The 14,230-nt window shown below is 61.6% G+C and overlaps 6 protein-coding genes across 6 annotated transcripts; 2 read left to right on the plus strand and 4 right to left on the minus strand.

Moving 5' to 3' along the window:
- Nucleotides 1–3: 3 nt before the first annotated feature.
- Nucleotides 4–1,276, plus strand: HETIRDRAFT_451505 (uncharacterized protein; the record flags this gene model as incomplete). The annotated part of the gene is made up of 6 exons (XM_009548105.1): nucleotides 4–127; nucleotides 222–305; nucleotides 407–706; nucleotides 748–829; nucleotides 875–1,022; nucleotides 1,100–1,276. The coding sequence occupies 6 exons, from the start codon at nucleotides 4–6 to the stop codon at nucleotides 1,274–1,276; spliced, it is 915 nt and encodes a 304-aa protein (XP_009546400.1).
- A 323-nt stretch (nucleotides 1,277–1,599) lies between these two features.
- Nucleotides 1,600–3,396, minus strand: HETIRDRAFT_451506 (uncharacterized protein; the record flags this gene model as incomplete). Its single annotated transcript, XM_009548106.1, has 6 exons — nucleotides 1,600–1,853; nucleotides 1,983–2,180; nucleotides 2,287–2,320; nucleotides 2,380–2,955; nucleotides 3,024–3,209; nucleotides 3,268–3,396. The coding sequence occupies 6 exons, from the start codon at nucleotides 3,394–3,396 to the stop codon at nucleotides 1,600–1,602; spliced, it is 1,377 nt and encodes a 458-aa protein (XP_009546401.1).
- Nucleotides 3,397–3,591: 195 nt separating this feature from the next.
- Nucleotides 3,592–3,946, minus strand: HETIRDRAFT_451507 (uncharacterized protein; the record flags this gene model as incomplete). Its single annotated transcript, XM_009548107.1, has 2 exons — nucleotides 3,592–3,783; nucleotides 3,848–3,946. 2 exons carry the CDS (start codon nucleotides 3,944–3,946, stop codon nucleotides 3,592–3,594), a joined length of 291 nt encoding a protein of 96 aa, XP_009546402.1.
- A 309-nt stretch (nucleotides 3,947–4,255) lies between these two features.
- Nucleotides 4,256–6,716, plus strand: HETIRDRAFT_427094 (uncharacterized protein; the record flags this gene model as incomplete). Its single annotated transcript, XM_009548108.1, has 2 exons — nucleotides 4,256–4,539; nucleotides 4,592–6,716. 2 exons carry the CDS (start codon nucleotides 4,256–4,258, stop codon nucleotides 6,714–6,716), a joined length of 2,409 nt encoding a protein of 802 aa, XP_009546403.1.
- A 538-nt stretch (nucleotides 6,717–7,254) lies between these two features.
- On the minus strand, nucleotides 7,255–10,255 carry HETIRDRAFT_118186 (uncharacterized protein; the record flags this gene model as incomplete). Its single annotated transcript, XM_009548109.1, has 7 exons — nucleotides 7,255–7,411; nucleotides 7,439–7,930; nucleotides 7,991–8,119; nucleotides 8,153–8,403; nucleotides 8,817–9,611; nucleotides 9,678–9,803; nucleotides 9,863–10,255. The coding sequence occupies 7 exons, from the start codon at nucleotides 10,253–10,255 to the stop codon at nucleotides 7,255–7,257; spliced, it is 2,343 nt and encodes a 780-aa protein (XP_009546404.1).
- Nucleotides 10,256–12,439: 2,184 nt separating this feature from the next.
- HETIRDRAFT_451510 (uncharacterized protein) lies at nucleotides 12,440–14,032 on the minus strand (the record flags this gene model as incomplete). The annotated part of the gene is made up of 1 exon (XM_009548110.1): nucleotides 12,440–14,032. One exon carries the CDS (start codon nucleotides 14,030–14,032, stop codon nucleotides 12,440–12,442), a length of 1,593 nt encoding a protein of 530 aa, XP_009546405.1.
- Nucleotides 14,033–14,230: the final 198 nt, after the last annotated feature.

Below are 14,230 nucleotides of genomic sequence, written 5' to 3' on the forward strand. Positions count from 1 at the left end.
TTTATGGTGGTCGTCGCGGGTCTTGCTGAGATAAAGGTCGCTGCATCAACGAGCGCGAGGCGTACGAGTAGGAAGGGGAAGAGGGAGACGAGCGCCGAGGACGAGATGCTGCAGACACGGGGTGCCGGTGAGCAGATATAAGCACCTACAGGCATCTACACCTCCCCCCTCAACGATCTCCCTGACTGGTCACCTGCCACTCTCCGCATCACCTCCAACAGCAACGGACACGCTCCACTGCCAAAGCGAATACGCACCCTTCCGTACTCAGTACGGCGCCACCTATGGCTACGAGACACTTCCCGGTGCCGCATTGTCCATGAATGATGCAGTACGCTCGACTGCATACCTAGGCAAGTACCTCGATAGACACTCCTTCTTTCCTCCTCTGACTCTCCAACCTCAGAGTATGGAGTCAACCACCCATATGAAGCAGGCAGTGGCCCCTCGCCGACCGCATCCACATTGAGTATCGGACCTATATGCGTGGCCCACTCACTAGCCAACCACAGACTTGCACCAAAGCAGATCTCACACCCAGGTGCGGCACCCGACCACGTCTCTGTGCAGACAGCACACCAACGTCGCGCGGGAGGCGACGAGGACGAGGACCGAGCCCCGAAGCGGCCCAGACACGCGGTGGACCCAGCGCCACCAGATCCACGGACAGACCTCGTCACGAGCCAGCAATGTCCACCAGACCACCGTTCGCGAGGAAACCCCCGAGAGACCGACAAAGCCTCGCAGGCATACGCCGGCTGAAACGAGGCCTGGCACGCGGCGGGGACCCGGCCGCCCAGCGCGCCTTGGCGAGAGTCGGAGGTCGGAGGTGAGAAGACGGGGAAGAGGAAGGCGGCGGCGGCCGATGGGGCAGGTTGCCGAGGCCACGGAGGGAAGGCGGGCTGCGCGATGGCGAGCTGCGGTCGCCCCTAGAGGCGATCCGAGGCCTTATAGAGGCTGGCCGGTCGCAGTCAGACGACATTGAGGACGGGATCGATCGCTGGGTGAAGCAGAACGAGGGGGTATGACAAAAGGTTATGGGCATCGCACCCACACGCCGCCCCCTCGAAAACGTTCATCGCCGCCTCGTATGCCATAGATCGCTATCGATCCGACCCCTTCCGCTCTCCACTTCCTCGCCGCTCTCTGCAACGCTGCTCTCGACCCTGCGATCAGTATTGTGTCCGTGTACACACTCGCCGTCACGTACCGCGGAGTTCCCATCAAGCGCGACGCCGATGGCCACAGCTACACGAATACGGCAAGAAATCGATGATTCGCCCCTCGCTATGGCGCCCTAGCTCATGGGAAGGAGGAAGAGGTCGGGAGAGAGCACATAAGTAGGGCCGATCGAGGAGCCTATGTTCATGGGCTTCACAACCATTCTCGCTGCGTGTCAAAAAATCAGGGATTCGATTCATCAATGCAGTAGTGTACCGGGCATCCCTATCCAACCAAGACGGCAAATCACCGACCACGACCAAACGGCAGCAAAAATACGAAAAAGCCAGCCAAGTCGCCATGCACGAGTAAAGTTTGAAATTCGAAGAGAACACCGTCGTTTCTGGGTTCCTCGGCGGCGCCTCGACACAGGACGCCTCAGTGACGAGACAAGATCCACCACGGCGAGCGGAAGCCTACGGCGTCGACGCGTCGCTCCAGAGTCCAGACGGACCCTGACAGACCCCATCCTCGAGGATCCGAAGCGCGCGAGGCAAACGGACGTGCCTGCCGCCACAAAGACCCCGCCGGCAGATCAGACGCGCTGCGCCCCTGCCATTCAGGCTTATCCTGGAGGCTGCTGTACGTGACGGGCACGCGCCCGAGCCTCCGCCGCGCCGTCGTGCGCATGACTATACTTACCCGATCAAACATCCCCTGCCATCCCTGCCATCCCAGCGCTCGCCGAGCAGGATCAGGCCGTAAAGAGACTCGACATAGCTCGATACAAGTACCCTATCCCAGAATCGACGGACGCGCACGCGTCAAGACGGCGGCGCGAGCACTTGCAACACCAATCGGCGACGCCAATCGCGCCGAACCGTCCGACATCGAGTTCGCGCGCGCGATCCTGGGGGGGTGCTGGCGGCGATCTCGGCAGCGCCCCTCGCCCAATCCACACCCGCCAAGTCGCCGCCGGCCCTCGACCAGGCGAGCAGTGGCGCCGGCGGTGACAGCTACTGTGCCGCGCCGCGCCGCGCCGCGCTAGCCTCTTTCATCGCGCTCGCGGCCCGAAGCGGGCGACCGGCGTGTGCGTGTGCTCGATCGCAGACCCCGCGCACATACGTCCACACAGGCGACGCTCGTCGTCCAAGCCAAGCTCCGTTCGCACAAGCAAGTCAGAAAGAAGAGAAGCAGCAGCGCCATGCACACGCGCACATCCCAGAAACGTCCATCGCGAATCCGGGGCTTTAAAGTTCTGCTCGACTCGACACAGCGCATGGACTCCGAAGCGCGGCCGGCGCAGAGCGCCCAAACGCGGCCCACGCGACGCGCGGTGGAGCTTGCTTCTGGGTGCGGAAGCGACGCGCGCGCAATAGAGTTTCTTGACGTGCGCGCGCGCGCGGGGCTAGGCGAGGCCCGAGAGGCCGTCGTGTCGCAAAGCGGTGTAATTACAGCCCGCGTGGGAAGCGCGAGGGCGTAGAGCCTGCGGCAGGAGAGGGGAGCGCGTCGCGGGACCGAGGGTGGGGAATGCGTATGCGTCCCCCGTTCGCGGGCGACGAGGACCGGCGCGGAGCGAGCGCGCGCACGCTCGGGAGAATGCAGCTTAATGGGCGCTCGCGGGGCGGAGACGCGTACGTGCGTAGGCGTGCGCGTGACGGGGCTCGGAAGTCGGAAGCAGGACGGAAGCAGGACGCTTGGGCTCGGGCTCAGGCTCGGGGCGAGCGGGCGGAGAGGCGTCAGCGGGCTCGGGCCGGACGGCGGGGGCGGCGAGCACGGGCGAGCACGGGCAGCCTGACGACCAGTGTAACACGCGCTACTTATCGTGCGTGGGCCCAGGTGTGACGATCGCGATTGCTCACGATTGGGGTTGATAAGTACGGGGCGAGCAAAGGCGATATGTAGATTGGGCGAGATAAGTGGCCGGAGATGGTGGCCAGGGGAGCGCCGCAGAAGAAGGGGCAGCAGCAGACAAGAAGGGCAGCGAGAAGGCTCGGCGGAACGGGAAGGGCTGCGCGTTTATATGGCGCGATAATGAAACGCGCGTGCTTCGATTCGATGCGGAGCGAGGGCGTCGCGGATTGTTTTTTTTTTGGGGGGGGGGACGGGATCAATGGGATGGTGAGATGATGGAGTGATGATGTTAGATGGGGGAGGGATCGGATCGCGGGCAAGGGACGGAGGGGAGGCGTGGGCGCAGGTCGGGTGGACGGGCGGCGAGGCCAGAGCGGACATAGAGTACGTATGTGCCGGCATAGGTGGGGGGAGGGGTGGATTAACAAGGCAGTCGACGGGTTTAAAGGGCGGGCATAGAGGAGGCAGGAGGGCAGTGGAGAGATCGCCGGGGCCGGAGGAGAGACAAGGGAGGACGGACCGCGGGGCGAGTGGTGAAAACGTGCGGAAGGAGGAAGGTGCGCGGCTGGACGATGATTAGATTGCGGGAACAGATGATGGTGATGGGGTGGTGTTGATGCTGGTGATGAGGATGATGACGGGCGCTAGTTTAGGGAGAGTGGGACGCGGTGCTCGGAAGCGGTGCGGTACAGCAGCAGACGAAGATTCGGGGAGCGGAGAAGGGGCGTGGACCGACAAGGTTGTTTGAAATGATGGCAAGTGCAGCGGCTAGAAGGACGTTGTGAGCGAGTGGCAGCCAGGGAAGCGCAGGGCTCGGGGAGGGAGGACGAACTGGGGACAAAACGTGGGAGTGTGGGAAAGAGTGGGAAGTTCGAGGACGAAGGAGATGGACGGATGGGGAGAGGCACCTCTCCAATGAGGAAGGGGCCATGGACGGTCGCCGCGTCCCAGCGCGCGGGGAGGGGGTGAAACGTCGAGAGAGAGAGAGCAGAGCGGAGAGGCGGTGAAACGTCGAGAGAGAGCAGCTGGGGGAGACGGAGAGAGGCGTGGAGCTGTGCGTGTCGTACGGACGATGTGCTGTGCGCTGGCGAGCGTGCAGGACGGCCCTTGGGCAAGAAACAGGGCCGTCCGGTGGAGGAGGAAGGAGGTCGGACGGCTGATGGACGAGTGGATAAGATGACGCGAGCGCGCGTATAATTCAGCCCGTCCCTTCTCCCTCCTCTCTGCCCTCCCCACCACCATGTCCGTGCGGCACGGCACAGCCGCCCCGTCCCGTCCCCAGTCGCTGCCGTCCTTCGCCCAGGCGTTCAGCAACTCGTCCCTCGACAGGCTCTCCGCCCACAACAACGCCCTCCCGCCGATCCAGCCCCCCTCGCCCTTCGACCCCGCCGCCGCCGCCGACCTCGACGCCCTTCCGCAGTCTTCCCCAGACCCCGACCCCCGGCCCCCGCGCCGCAATGGCAGAAAGCGCCCTCACCCAGACGCCGCCCCCGCCTCCCGCGACGAGCAGTCCTCCGATCCCACGTGCGTCTTTCTCGCCCCTCTCGCTCGCGCCCTTCACAGAGCACCCGTGCAGACGCCAGTCTCCCCGCCTCGTCCGCGTCAAGGAGGAGCAGGACGAGCTCATCGACGACCCTTCCCCGCCCCCCAGGCCCCCCAGATCCCACTCCAATCTCCCCCTCGACTCTTCTGCCGCCCCAGCCCCTCCCTCCTCCAAGAAACGTCGCGTCACCATCAGCGGCGCAGCTCACCCTCCCGACTCCACGCAACCCCATCCCCCCGACTCCACCCAGCCGTCCTCCATGTCCTCCATGGTCATCGGCCTCCCCATCATGCGCGACGACCCCGCCGCCCTCGAGCAGGTCCGCTCCATGCTCACAATCAAACAGAACCAAAAAGCCCTCATCGAACAACGGCGAGGAAGCCTCGCCGGCCCTTCCACCGCCCCGCTCCACCCCTCCGTCGGTGTCATCCACCCCACCAACGCCCCAAAGCCGCAGCTGGGCCCCGCGACCCGCGCCGGTCCCATCGCCCGCAGTCCAAATCTTGGCGCGCCGAGGATGCGCAGTACAATCGTAGCCAACGACCCCTCGTCCTCCGCGCGACAGCCAAGCCCAACCGGGTCCGTCGCCCCGAATCAACAACAACAACAACAACAACCCGTCCCTCCACATACCCACTCCGCCCACGCCCCCCCAGAAAATCCCGCCTCCTCACATCCCCCACATCCTCCCGCCCCGCCCCAGCCCACCCCGATCCCCAACGTCCTCCCTCCGCCCCCGATCAGCTTCAGCTTCGCCCGTCGCCGCGGCGGCGCGGCGGGGAAGAAGAAGCCCGCCGACATCGTCATCAGCCCGCGAGACGTCCAGTCCGACGCCCGCCTCCAGCCCGTCATCCAGAGCGCGCCCCCGGTCCCCCAAGGCGCCGGCGCCGGCGGCCTCGCAGCCATGAGCGGACGCTTCCCGATGGCCCTCCCGAGCCTCCCGCCGGTGCTCGGCGCCGGCCAGAGCATGCGGCGCGTGGCCCCTGGAAACGTCCCGCCCACCCCCACGCGGCTGTCCATGCGCGGGTCCATCGCCGCCGCCCCCGCACCGGCGTCCTCCCTCCTGGGGCCCTCCGCGAGCGTGCCCATCGCCACCACGCTGGTGCCCCCGACGCCCGCCGCGCTGCACCACCCCGGGTATGCCGCCGACAAGGCGTCCTTCCTCGCGCCGTTCGAGGTCTTCTACGACGCGCTGCGCGACGCGAAGGAGCTCAAGGCGTACCTCGCCGAGCAGCTCCACAAGGCCAGCGCGCTCGCGCAGTCGATGCAGGCCCAGCAGGAGCGCCTCGACCTCGCCGTCGACGCCGCCGTCGAGCGCCGCATGGGCGCCGCCGCGGAGGAGGTGGCCGCGCTGCGCAGGCGCGTCGAGGAGCTCGAGGACACGCTGCACGCCGCGCGCGGCGAGGGCGCGGGTCTCGCGCGGCGCAGGAGCCTCGCGCCGGGCGACGCCAACGCGCCGACGCAGACGCAGACGCAGACGGGCCGAGGGCGCGCGGCGCCGTTCCGCAGTAGCGCGCAGCACGCGCAGCCGCCGCCGACCCCGCAGAGCGCGTTCCTCGGCGCGGCCCCCGAGTCGTACACCTTCCCGCCCGTCGACCCCGCCGCGCGCGGCGAGGCGAGCGGCGCGTCGCCCAAAGACAGGGACAGGGACAGGGACAGGGACAGGGACCGCGACGCCGACGGGCGGAACGGGGCCGTCGGCGCGCGGATGAACGGCGGGTCGCCCGTGCCCTTGCCGTACGACCTCGGCCGCCGGCTTTCGATCTCCTCCGTGCGCATGGACCCGCCCCCGCCCCCGCCCCCGCCGCCATCCCAGCACCCCCAGTCCCAGTCTCAGCCCCAGTCCCAGCCGCAGTCCTCGCATCCCCTAGAGTCGGCGTCGGCGTCGGCATCGGCGGGCGCGAGCGGCGCCAAGGGGAGCGCGAAGGGCGGCAAGGGTGCGGCGGCGACGCAGCGGGCCGTGCGGTTTCCGGAGCGCCCGGCGCCGCCGTCGCGGCGGCCGTCGGCGCAGCATCACCAACAGCAGCAGGGGGAGGGCGAGGAGCAGGGACAGAGGGCGGAGAGGAAGTCGCCGGCGGCGGGGCGGAGGCCGAGCTCGGTGGTCGGCGCGTCGCCGAAGAGTCGACCCGAGTCGCCGATGGACGAATCCGGGGCGTGAGCTTTGGCGGGCGGGCGGGCGAGCGAGCGAGCGAGCGATCGACCGCGCCTCGCACTCGAAGGGGGCGCACGCACTTTATGAAGACGGCTTGTTTTTTTTTTTTCGAGAGGACTGTTTGGCACGTGAATTTCGCCCGATTTCTTTTCGCATCTGTGCTGCTTTCTTCTCTCTCTTTTTATTATCACGATATCTGCGGGCTTCCTTCTGCTTCCCTTCCTCATGTCTATCCGTCTGTCTGTCTCTCTGTTCGTCTCTCTGTCTGGCTGTTTTTGCTTATAGGGGTGGCCGTGGCCCGTCAGGCGCCCGTCCGGTACTGACCATACTCTGACCATGGTTGATCATGCGCACCCGACTCGCGCGGGGCGGGAGGGGGGCTCCTGTTCGCTGTTCGCTGTTTTTTTCCTTTTTCTGCTTTTTCTCGGCTCTTCTGACTCTTCGAGCACCGTTCGTCGCATTCAACCCCTTTGTAACGAATACACAGTGTAGTAGGTACCCGTCGTGCACGTTTATTTGCCAGCGTCCTGCCCTTGGAGCTGGGTTACTTTGCCTTGCCCTGCCTTGCCTTGCCTTGCTTTGTTTTGCTGTGCTGATACTGTACGAGCGCAGTCGCGCCGGACAAAACGGTACTACATAGTACATCCGTAGGCGGGTTGCTGTCTTGGGACCGGGGCCCCGACGTCACGGCGGGCAAGGACCTGCGTTAGTAGAGTACATGGACCTACTGCAGCCTGCTGCAGCCTACTGCACTGTGTAATCTGCATGTCCCTCGGGCGGGGTCGGCGTTGATAGAGCGTGGTTGATGTGCTATCGGGGTGCGTCTTGAGATTTTCGACCCCGCTGCTTCGAGTGGGCCGCCCGCTTTCGACGTCGTGCGGTACTGCGGGCGGGCGGACGGGCGGACGGGCAGGTCGGCGGGTGGGCGGCGGGTGGGCGGCTCACTTGGCGATGGCGTTTCTGCGCGAGCCGCGAGCCGCGGGCGCGCGGCGGGATTATCTTTTTTTTTGATTGCGGCGCGTTTTCGAGTGTTTGAGCTGGGGCGGCGTGCGTGAGTGAGTAAGTGCTGGCTGATCGTCGGAGGGCCGCTGAGCGCGCCGCGTCTTCCTCCCTCCCAGAGCACCGACGCAGGATAGTACAGTACCGAGTCCCGACGCCCTTCGCGAGCCGAGCCGAGCCGCGTTCTGGCGTTCTGTCGTTCTGTCCGTAGGGTTTTGATGCTTTGTTTCTTTTAATTTTAATTTTAATTTTAATTTTATTGGCCGGGCGTGAGTCGTGACCGCTCGAGGCCTCGAGGCGCTCGCGGTCCGACGTCGATGCGGCGGAATTTCTCTGGTGCTGTAGGTACAGTACTTAGGAAGGGCCCGCGGGCACCCGTGTCGATGCACGTGTGACGTGCAGATGTCGAGCTATGTATGGTACGGTCGAGCTATGTATGGTACGGGCGAGCCTCTTCTGAACGGATGCTGCGGGAGGAGTGCCGCTTCCGAGGCCACATGTTTACGAGACGGGTGCGTGCTGGGATGGTGGGGAACGCGTTCAATCGAGCATGCGTTGCAGTCAGCTGCTCGAAATTCGACGGATTCTCGAGGTAATCGCGCAGCCATCGAGGTGGCAACTCGGCGGCAGGCGAGGGTAGGAGAGGGTAGGAGCTGGTGATAGGAGGCGTCGCAATGGCACGTGCTGAGCTGTGCTGAGGATCTAATCGTCTGATATCTAGTGCAGATCCTCATCCTCGTAGGCCTCATACTCTAACAATGATGTCTCTTCCTCTTCCTGTTCTCCTTGAAAAAAAGGCATATGGCGAGGGGCGAATTGCCGCTTTCTGGTCGCACGTCGCACCGGCGTCGTGCGTCGCTCGTCCGAAGGGGATAGGAAATGTATATATGGAACAGACATTCCGCGGTACGTGAAAACAAACATGTACATGCACACAACATTGAACAGAACGAAGAAAAAAACGTTGCAGAGAGCCACAAGAGGCCACGAGTAGGTGAAAAGAGGCAGAGATCAGGATCGATAGCGATCCATAGCAAAGAAGCGGCGATAAAAACTTCAGGAAGGCGGCGCGTGGGCGTGTGCGATGCCCATGACCTTCTGCCATACCCTCATGTGCCGCTTCATCCAGCCATCGATCCCGTCTTCAATGTCGTCTGGCTGCGACCGGCCAGCCTCTATAAGGCCCCGGATCGCCTCCAGGAGCGACCGCACCTCACGATCCAGCAGCTTCTCTCCCCCCACAACCCCGGTCACCTCCTTCTGCTCCAGGAAACTCTGCGCCTTCATCTCCCTCGCCAACGCCGACCATTTTCCCGCCCGGACGCACGTCCCGCGCCTCTGGTGCGCGCTCAGCTCACGAAGGACGTACGTCCCGCAATTGGGGCACTCGCGCGGGATGCGCAGGTGCTTGGATTGGACGTGCCGGAGCATGTCGTGCTGCCTCCCATACTTCTTCGTGCACATCTTCCCCGTCTCCAAGCACACTGGCCATGCGCAGATGATCGTTTTCTTCCCTGGCGTGGCCACTTTTTTCCTCACCTTTCTCCCATCCTCACCTGGTACCTCCGGCTCGAGCTCAGGCGCGGCCTTGGTCGCGCGCGCCGTCGGACGGTTGGGTCCTCGCTGTATGTTAGCCCTTGTTTCAGCTGGTGGTACACTTGCGAGGGTTTGTCGGTCTCGAGGGGAATCCTCGAGGTCGACGGTCTTGTATTTATCTCTGGTTTGGAACAAGGTCTCGCCTGGTGGGGCAAGGCCTGTCCGTGGATCTGGTGGCGTCCTCTTCCCTTTGGGTGTAGGATCCACCGTATGTCTTGGCCGCTTCTGTATGCGGCCTTTGTCCACGTCGCCTTCTGCACGACGCTTCTGTTTCGTTCGCACAGGGGCATAGTTAGCTACCGCATCCTGGAGCGGACGTGAGAGTCTGTTGTCAGCTGGTGGGCAAGCAATATTGACGTTTCCAGTACTCACCATCGATGCGGTTAGCGAATCGTGAATGACCTCGGTGGCTGGGCCATCCGCCAGAGTGTTGTATGCTTCGCCTGTGTGAACAGGCGATTCAAATGCGGCGGGGTCATGGGCGACGGGGGCGACGTCCTGTAGGTGTGTCGAGGTGAGCGGTGTCATCACAGGCCGAGAACAAGCGCGGCACTCACGCCCCGTACCTCAGACAGCCAGTATGCTCCTTGCATCCGGCTTGGTGCTGGTGCCCACGTTTGGGCCGGTCTGCTGTCATAGCCCATCTCGGCGGCGACGGGCGTGTCGACTTGTTGTGTGCCGTAGTGGACACCGGCATACAGGTCATCCTCGGTTGCGGCCAGGGATGATGGGCCACTGAAGTCGGGATATGTGTCAGTGGCCCCATATTCTGAGGGCGGGGAGAAGGGAGACGAGTGTTGGGAGGGCAATGAGGAAGAGAAGAATCCAAAGAGGTTCTCGTCATGGTGTGTGGACAAGTGGGCCGCATCGTCCATGGGCAATGTGGCACTGGCGAGCGTCTCGTAGCTATAGGCGCCGCTGCGCTGAGTTTGATCGAAAAATGTAGCCATTTCTGCTGAAGATGATGCGGAGAGAGATGGATGTTCACAACGGCGACCGTTAAGGAGAGAGGCATGGGTGCTCACGGATGCTTATATCTGCTCACCAGCACCCCGTGCTTGCTTCTTCGGCGCTAGTCTCCAGCTTCCTCTCAGTTACGCGTACGCGCATTCCAGAACGCCTTGCGCTCGATAATGCAACGAACTTTATCTGAGCGCGACGCGCGACGACCGCTGTGAACTTCGTTCACGTAAGCCATCGATCGCTAATTGTTCCCCGTATATCAGGTCGCTCCCGTTGCATTGGAGGCGCCGTCGACACTCGTGGTCTACCTACATGCATAGACATGGATGTAATGACACGTCCGAGGGCGCAGCTCCCATCTTTGATGAGCCTCGTGCTATCTACGCGAGTCCTGTCCATCAGGAGCGATTGGACGGAAGGTCTCGTGATTCTAGAAGGAGTGGTTGTTTTGTAAGGCTTCTGGCCCTCTACTCGCCGCGTTTGGTTGCAAGTTGATACTTTGCTGGTAATAGTTATGATAACAGGCCCATTCGCGCCGCCTCTGTTCGTCGCATTGTGGCTCTCGCATTCACTGCAATAGGCTGCATACTGCACCTATCGTGTGCCTCGCAAGCACTGCTTGTCGCATGTCGTCCTCATTGTATGTTTTCCCACTGGCCGTCGATGTACTCGGGGACGCCACTCCTCGTGTGAATAAGCGCATGACATGGATTCTTGATGCTTCTGCCCGCGCGGATAACATGAGGTCACCGACTCGGACCTATGCGGCTCGTCCGGATTCTCAAGCTCCCAGACCTGAATCGAGCACCGGTGGGAGCGCTCAACGACTGACGATTACTGCGTTGAAAACGTAACCGAAGCGTTGATGTTCTACCGACAGAAAGCCTGGAGTCTGGACATGTCCGAACTCCGATCCTACGACGGTCTGCGACGCGAAACCGCGTTTTAACCTCGCGGGACCCGATCCCAATGTCGTGCCCTAGTAAATGAAGCCAACAGAGCGCAGCAAACGATGAATTGTTGGGCTTGACCGGATCATGAGCAACATATGCAGCGTCCGTCGAAACAGAGCACAGTTTGATCTCAAGACGGGATGACGCTGGCCTTATTTGATCATCGACTACCTGCGGTATCTTATCTTCGTCGAATGCACGGAACGGTTCACGTTTGGGCATCTCCGGCGATAGATGAAAAAGAAGAAAAAAAGACAGTATTAATCGGTTGCTCCGACGCTGAAAGACCGAATGTTGGAGAGCTCCAACTTGCGGATCGCAAAAGTCGGCGGGCTTCATTAAATGCGCGGAGTGGCCTCTCGATTTCTGAAGCCGACTCCAGAAGACTAAAAGAACGGCTCCACTTGGAATTGAGAACCGCCGCGCGCGTACCTCAGGCCTCAGGTGTACCCTCGAAAAAAAAACGTCGCCACTTCTTAATGAAAGCCCGATCCGCCTGTTTTGCGTCCGCGGCGGAGATTCTACTCGGTCAAAGCGGCGGCGAGGGTCCGCCAGTACACAGCGCATGCTATTGTTTTGGGCGAGCACAGTGCCCTTAGCAGCCCTTCTCCAGACGCTTCAAGATCGAATCACTGACGCGGGCGGATCATGACGGCGCGACCCGAATCCAAGCGGTTCCCATTGACAGTACGTGTAGACGTGTAGACCCACCGGCGTGGAATCATGCTAACTTACTACAGAGCAGACGCACGTCAGATTGCCTGACGCCTTGATCTTGACCAGGTCGTAACCATGACTTGTTCGAGATAGCATATACGGGCACTCGTATTCTGACGCTGGGACCACAGGCAGAGCTTCGGCAGTCTACGGGAAGAAACAGCGTCATCTGGAACAAGAACATTCGGAGACGAGAGAGCCTCTTCGTCAGGAACGCATAGATTGAACAAGAATGATGAGCCCAGCCAGGAGAAACAATCCGATGAAAGGCCGATGTCGCAAACGAGCATATCCAAGCAAAGGGTGCTTGAACAGTGGCAGGAAAAAGATGCACAAGGCACGCTGAACAGCATCCGTCGTCGAGTCGGAGACGAAGGTGGACACCCTCTATATGAATAACACTGTAAACGGCGCAATTGATGAGCACAAAGCACGGTTCTGATAGACGGAGCCTCACAGATAATCACACAGCGTGTGCCTTCAATTTAAGCAACTGCCTGATCAGGACTCCGTCTCCGTCCTCTTCTTCTTTTTCCGCACGGCTAACACGTTGACCTTTGGCTTCTGTGCCTTTGTTGAATCGGATGGATGGTCTCCCGTTGTCCCAGGAGAAAGATTTTTGGAGGCAAGGGGTGGGTTGGACACGCTTACTGAGCCGTAAATGTGGGCGTGGTACGTCTCGAGCGTCGCTTCCGGCTCGTCGAATGGGTTGGGAGAGACATTCTCTAAGCTCGGCAATGTGTTGGGTTTGCGAGGTGGCGTGCGCGGAGGAACCAGTACTCCATCTTCCGCCTGCGTATGCAGCGTGGGCGCCGCCCCACGCGAGGGGAGCGGGTGGGTAGCAAGGCCCTCGCAAAGGCCGCGTATAGCACCCTCCAGAACCTCCGTAGATTTCCGTGCGCGGTCAACAGTGGAGAACTCGTTCCCTTGCATCAGGCTGCTCAGGATCCGCTTGTTCATCGCGGCCGGAACCTGGCCTGGCTGTGGTGCCAGCGGCGAGGGTTTAGACGTCGAGTGTGGGGGGAAAGGGGAGGAGAATCCTGCAGTGAAAAAGCCAGTGACTGCTCCTGAGACGCATTCTTGGCGGAACGACATGCGCTCCCAAAATTCGTCAGGTTGGACCGTGCTGAGCTCGCCTTTGGGACGCGTGTCCTTGGTATCCTTCTGAAACTTTTCATGCTCTTTCTCGGTCACCTCGGCCTGATCCTTCCCTGCGTGGCCGCCCTCGGCCTCCGAATCTGCAGCAGGACCTGTTTGCCGAGTAACGCGAGGGCGCTTGCGAGCTGGCGACCGGACGCCATCCGACTCTCCGATCAGCGCAATCTCGTCCATGAACCTGTTTTTCGGGTCGTCATCGAATGAAGGGATGAAATGTCCCAGATTCGCGTGTCCTTCTGGGGGTGAACAAGGTAACGGGATGTCTGTCTGCGAATAGGGATGACCGTAATTCCACGCTGGCGCGTTGATCGCGTCGGCGGGCGCGTAGGCGAGACCAAGAGCTTGGTGTGCCTCGAGTTCATTGCACCCTGGCAGAAGGTAATACAGTCTGACCTTGCCTGCAGGACCGAGGGTCCCTTGCACGTCTCCCGCAACGCTTCCCAACAGACGCCGCCACCATGCACAGAGCTTGACATCACTTAGCGCGCGCTTGCCCTCGTATTCGATGGAGTTCGGAAAAAGGTATTGCCCCTGTGCGCGGGCGAAGAGGTGTAACCATAGATGCTGCGCGGGTACAGGACGCGTCGCCGGGTCGATGTGCCAACGCGCGAAAGCGGTTACGAGAGACGCCGTGGGCGATGGTGAAATACCTTGACCAGTCGAGTCGACTTTTGATATATACAGGATCGCGGCAGAGGTGGCAGGCGCATGGTATAGGCACGCCTCGACCGCCGAGACTAGAACGCGAGGATTTTCGAGCGTAGGCTGTTCAGAGAGAAGAACGAGATAATCTTGAACATATATTCGCGGGCGAGGGGTCGCATAGGGATAGAGGGTTGCATGTTTTCGGGGAGCAGTGACGAGGACGTGTACATGAAAATGTCTTGTGCCAGGAAGAGTGGACAGTGCAGCGAGCAGACTGTCTCTCAAGTTCATCGCTGTGAGACCGTGGGAACCGCCAGTGGCGCGCCTGCTCCATTTTTCACGAGGGCTGCGATCAGCTTCGACATCGAGCGCTTGCTCTTGACACCCACAGACGTGTTCATGAAGCGAGTCAAAAAGTTGATGAGACAGCATATTCTAGTGTGATGTATAAATCTATAGGTGGGGCGAGTACAGTACACGGCATAGATA

Source organism: Heterobasidion irregulare, assembly GCF_000320585.1.
Source record: "Heterobasidion irregulare TC 32-1 unplaced genomic scaffold scaffold_05, whole genome shotgun sequence".
In the NCBI taxonomy this organism is placed as follows: Eukaryota; Fungi; Basidiomycota; class Agaricomycetes; order Russulales; family Bondarzewiaceae; genus Heterobasidion; species Heterobasidion irregulare.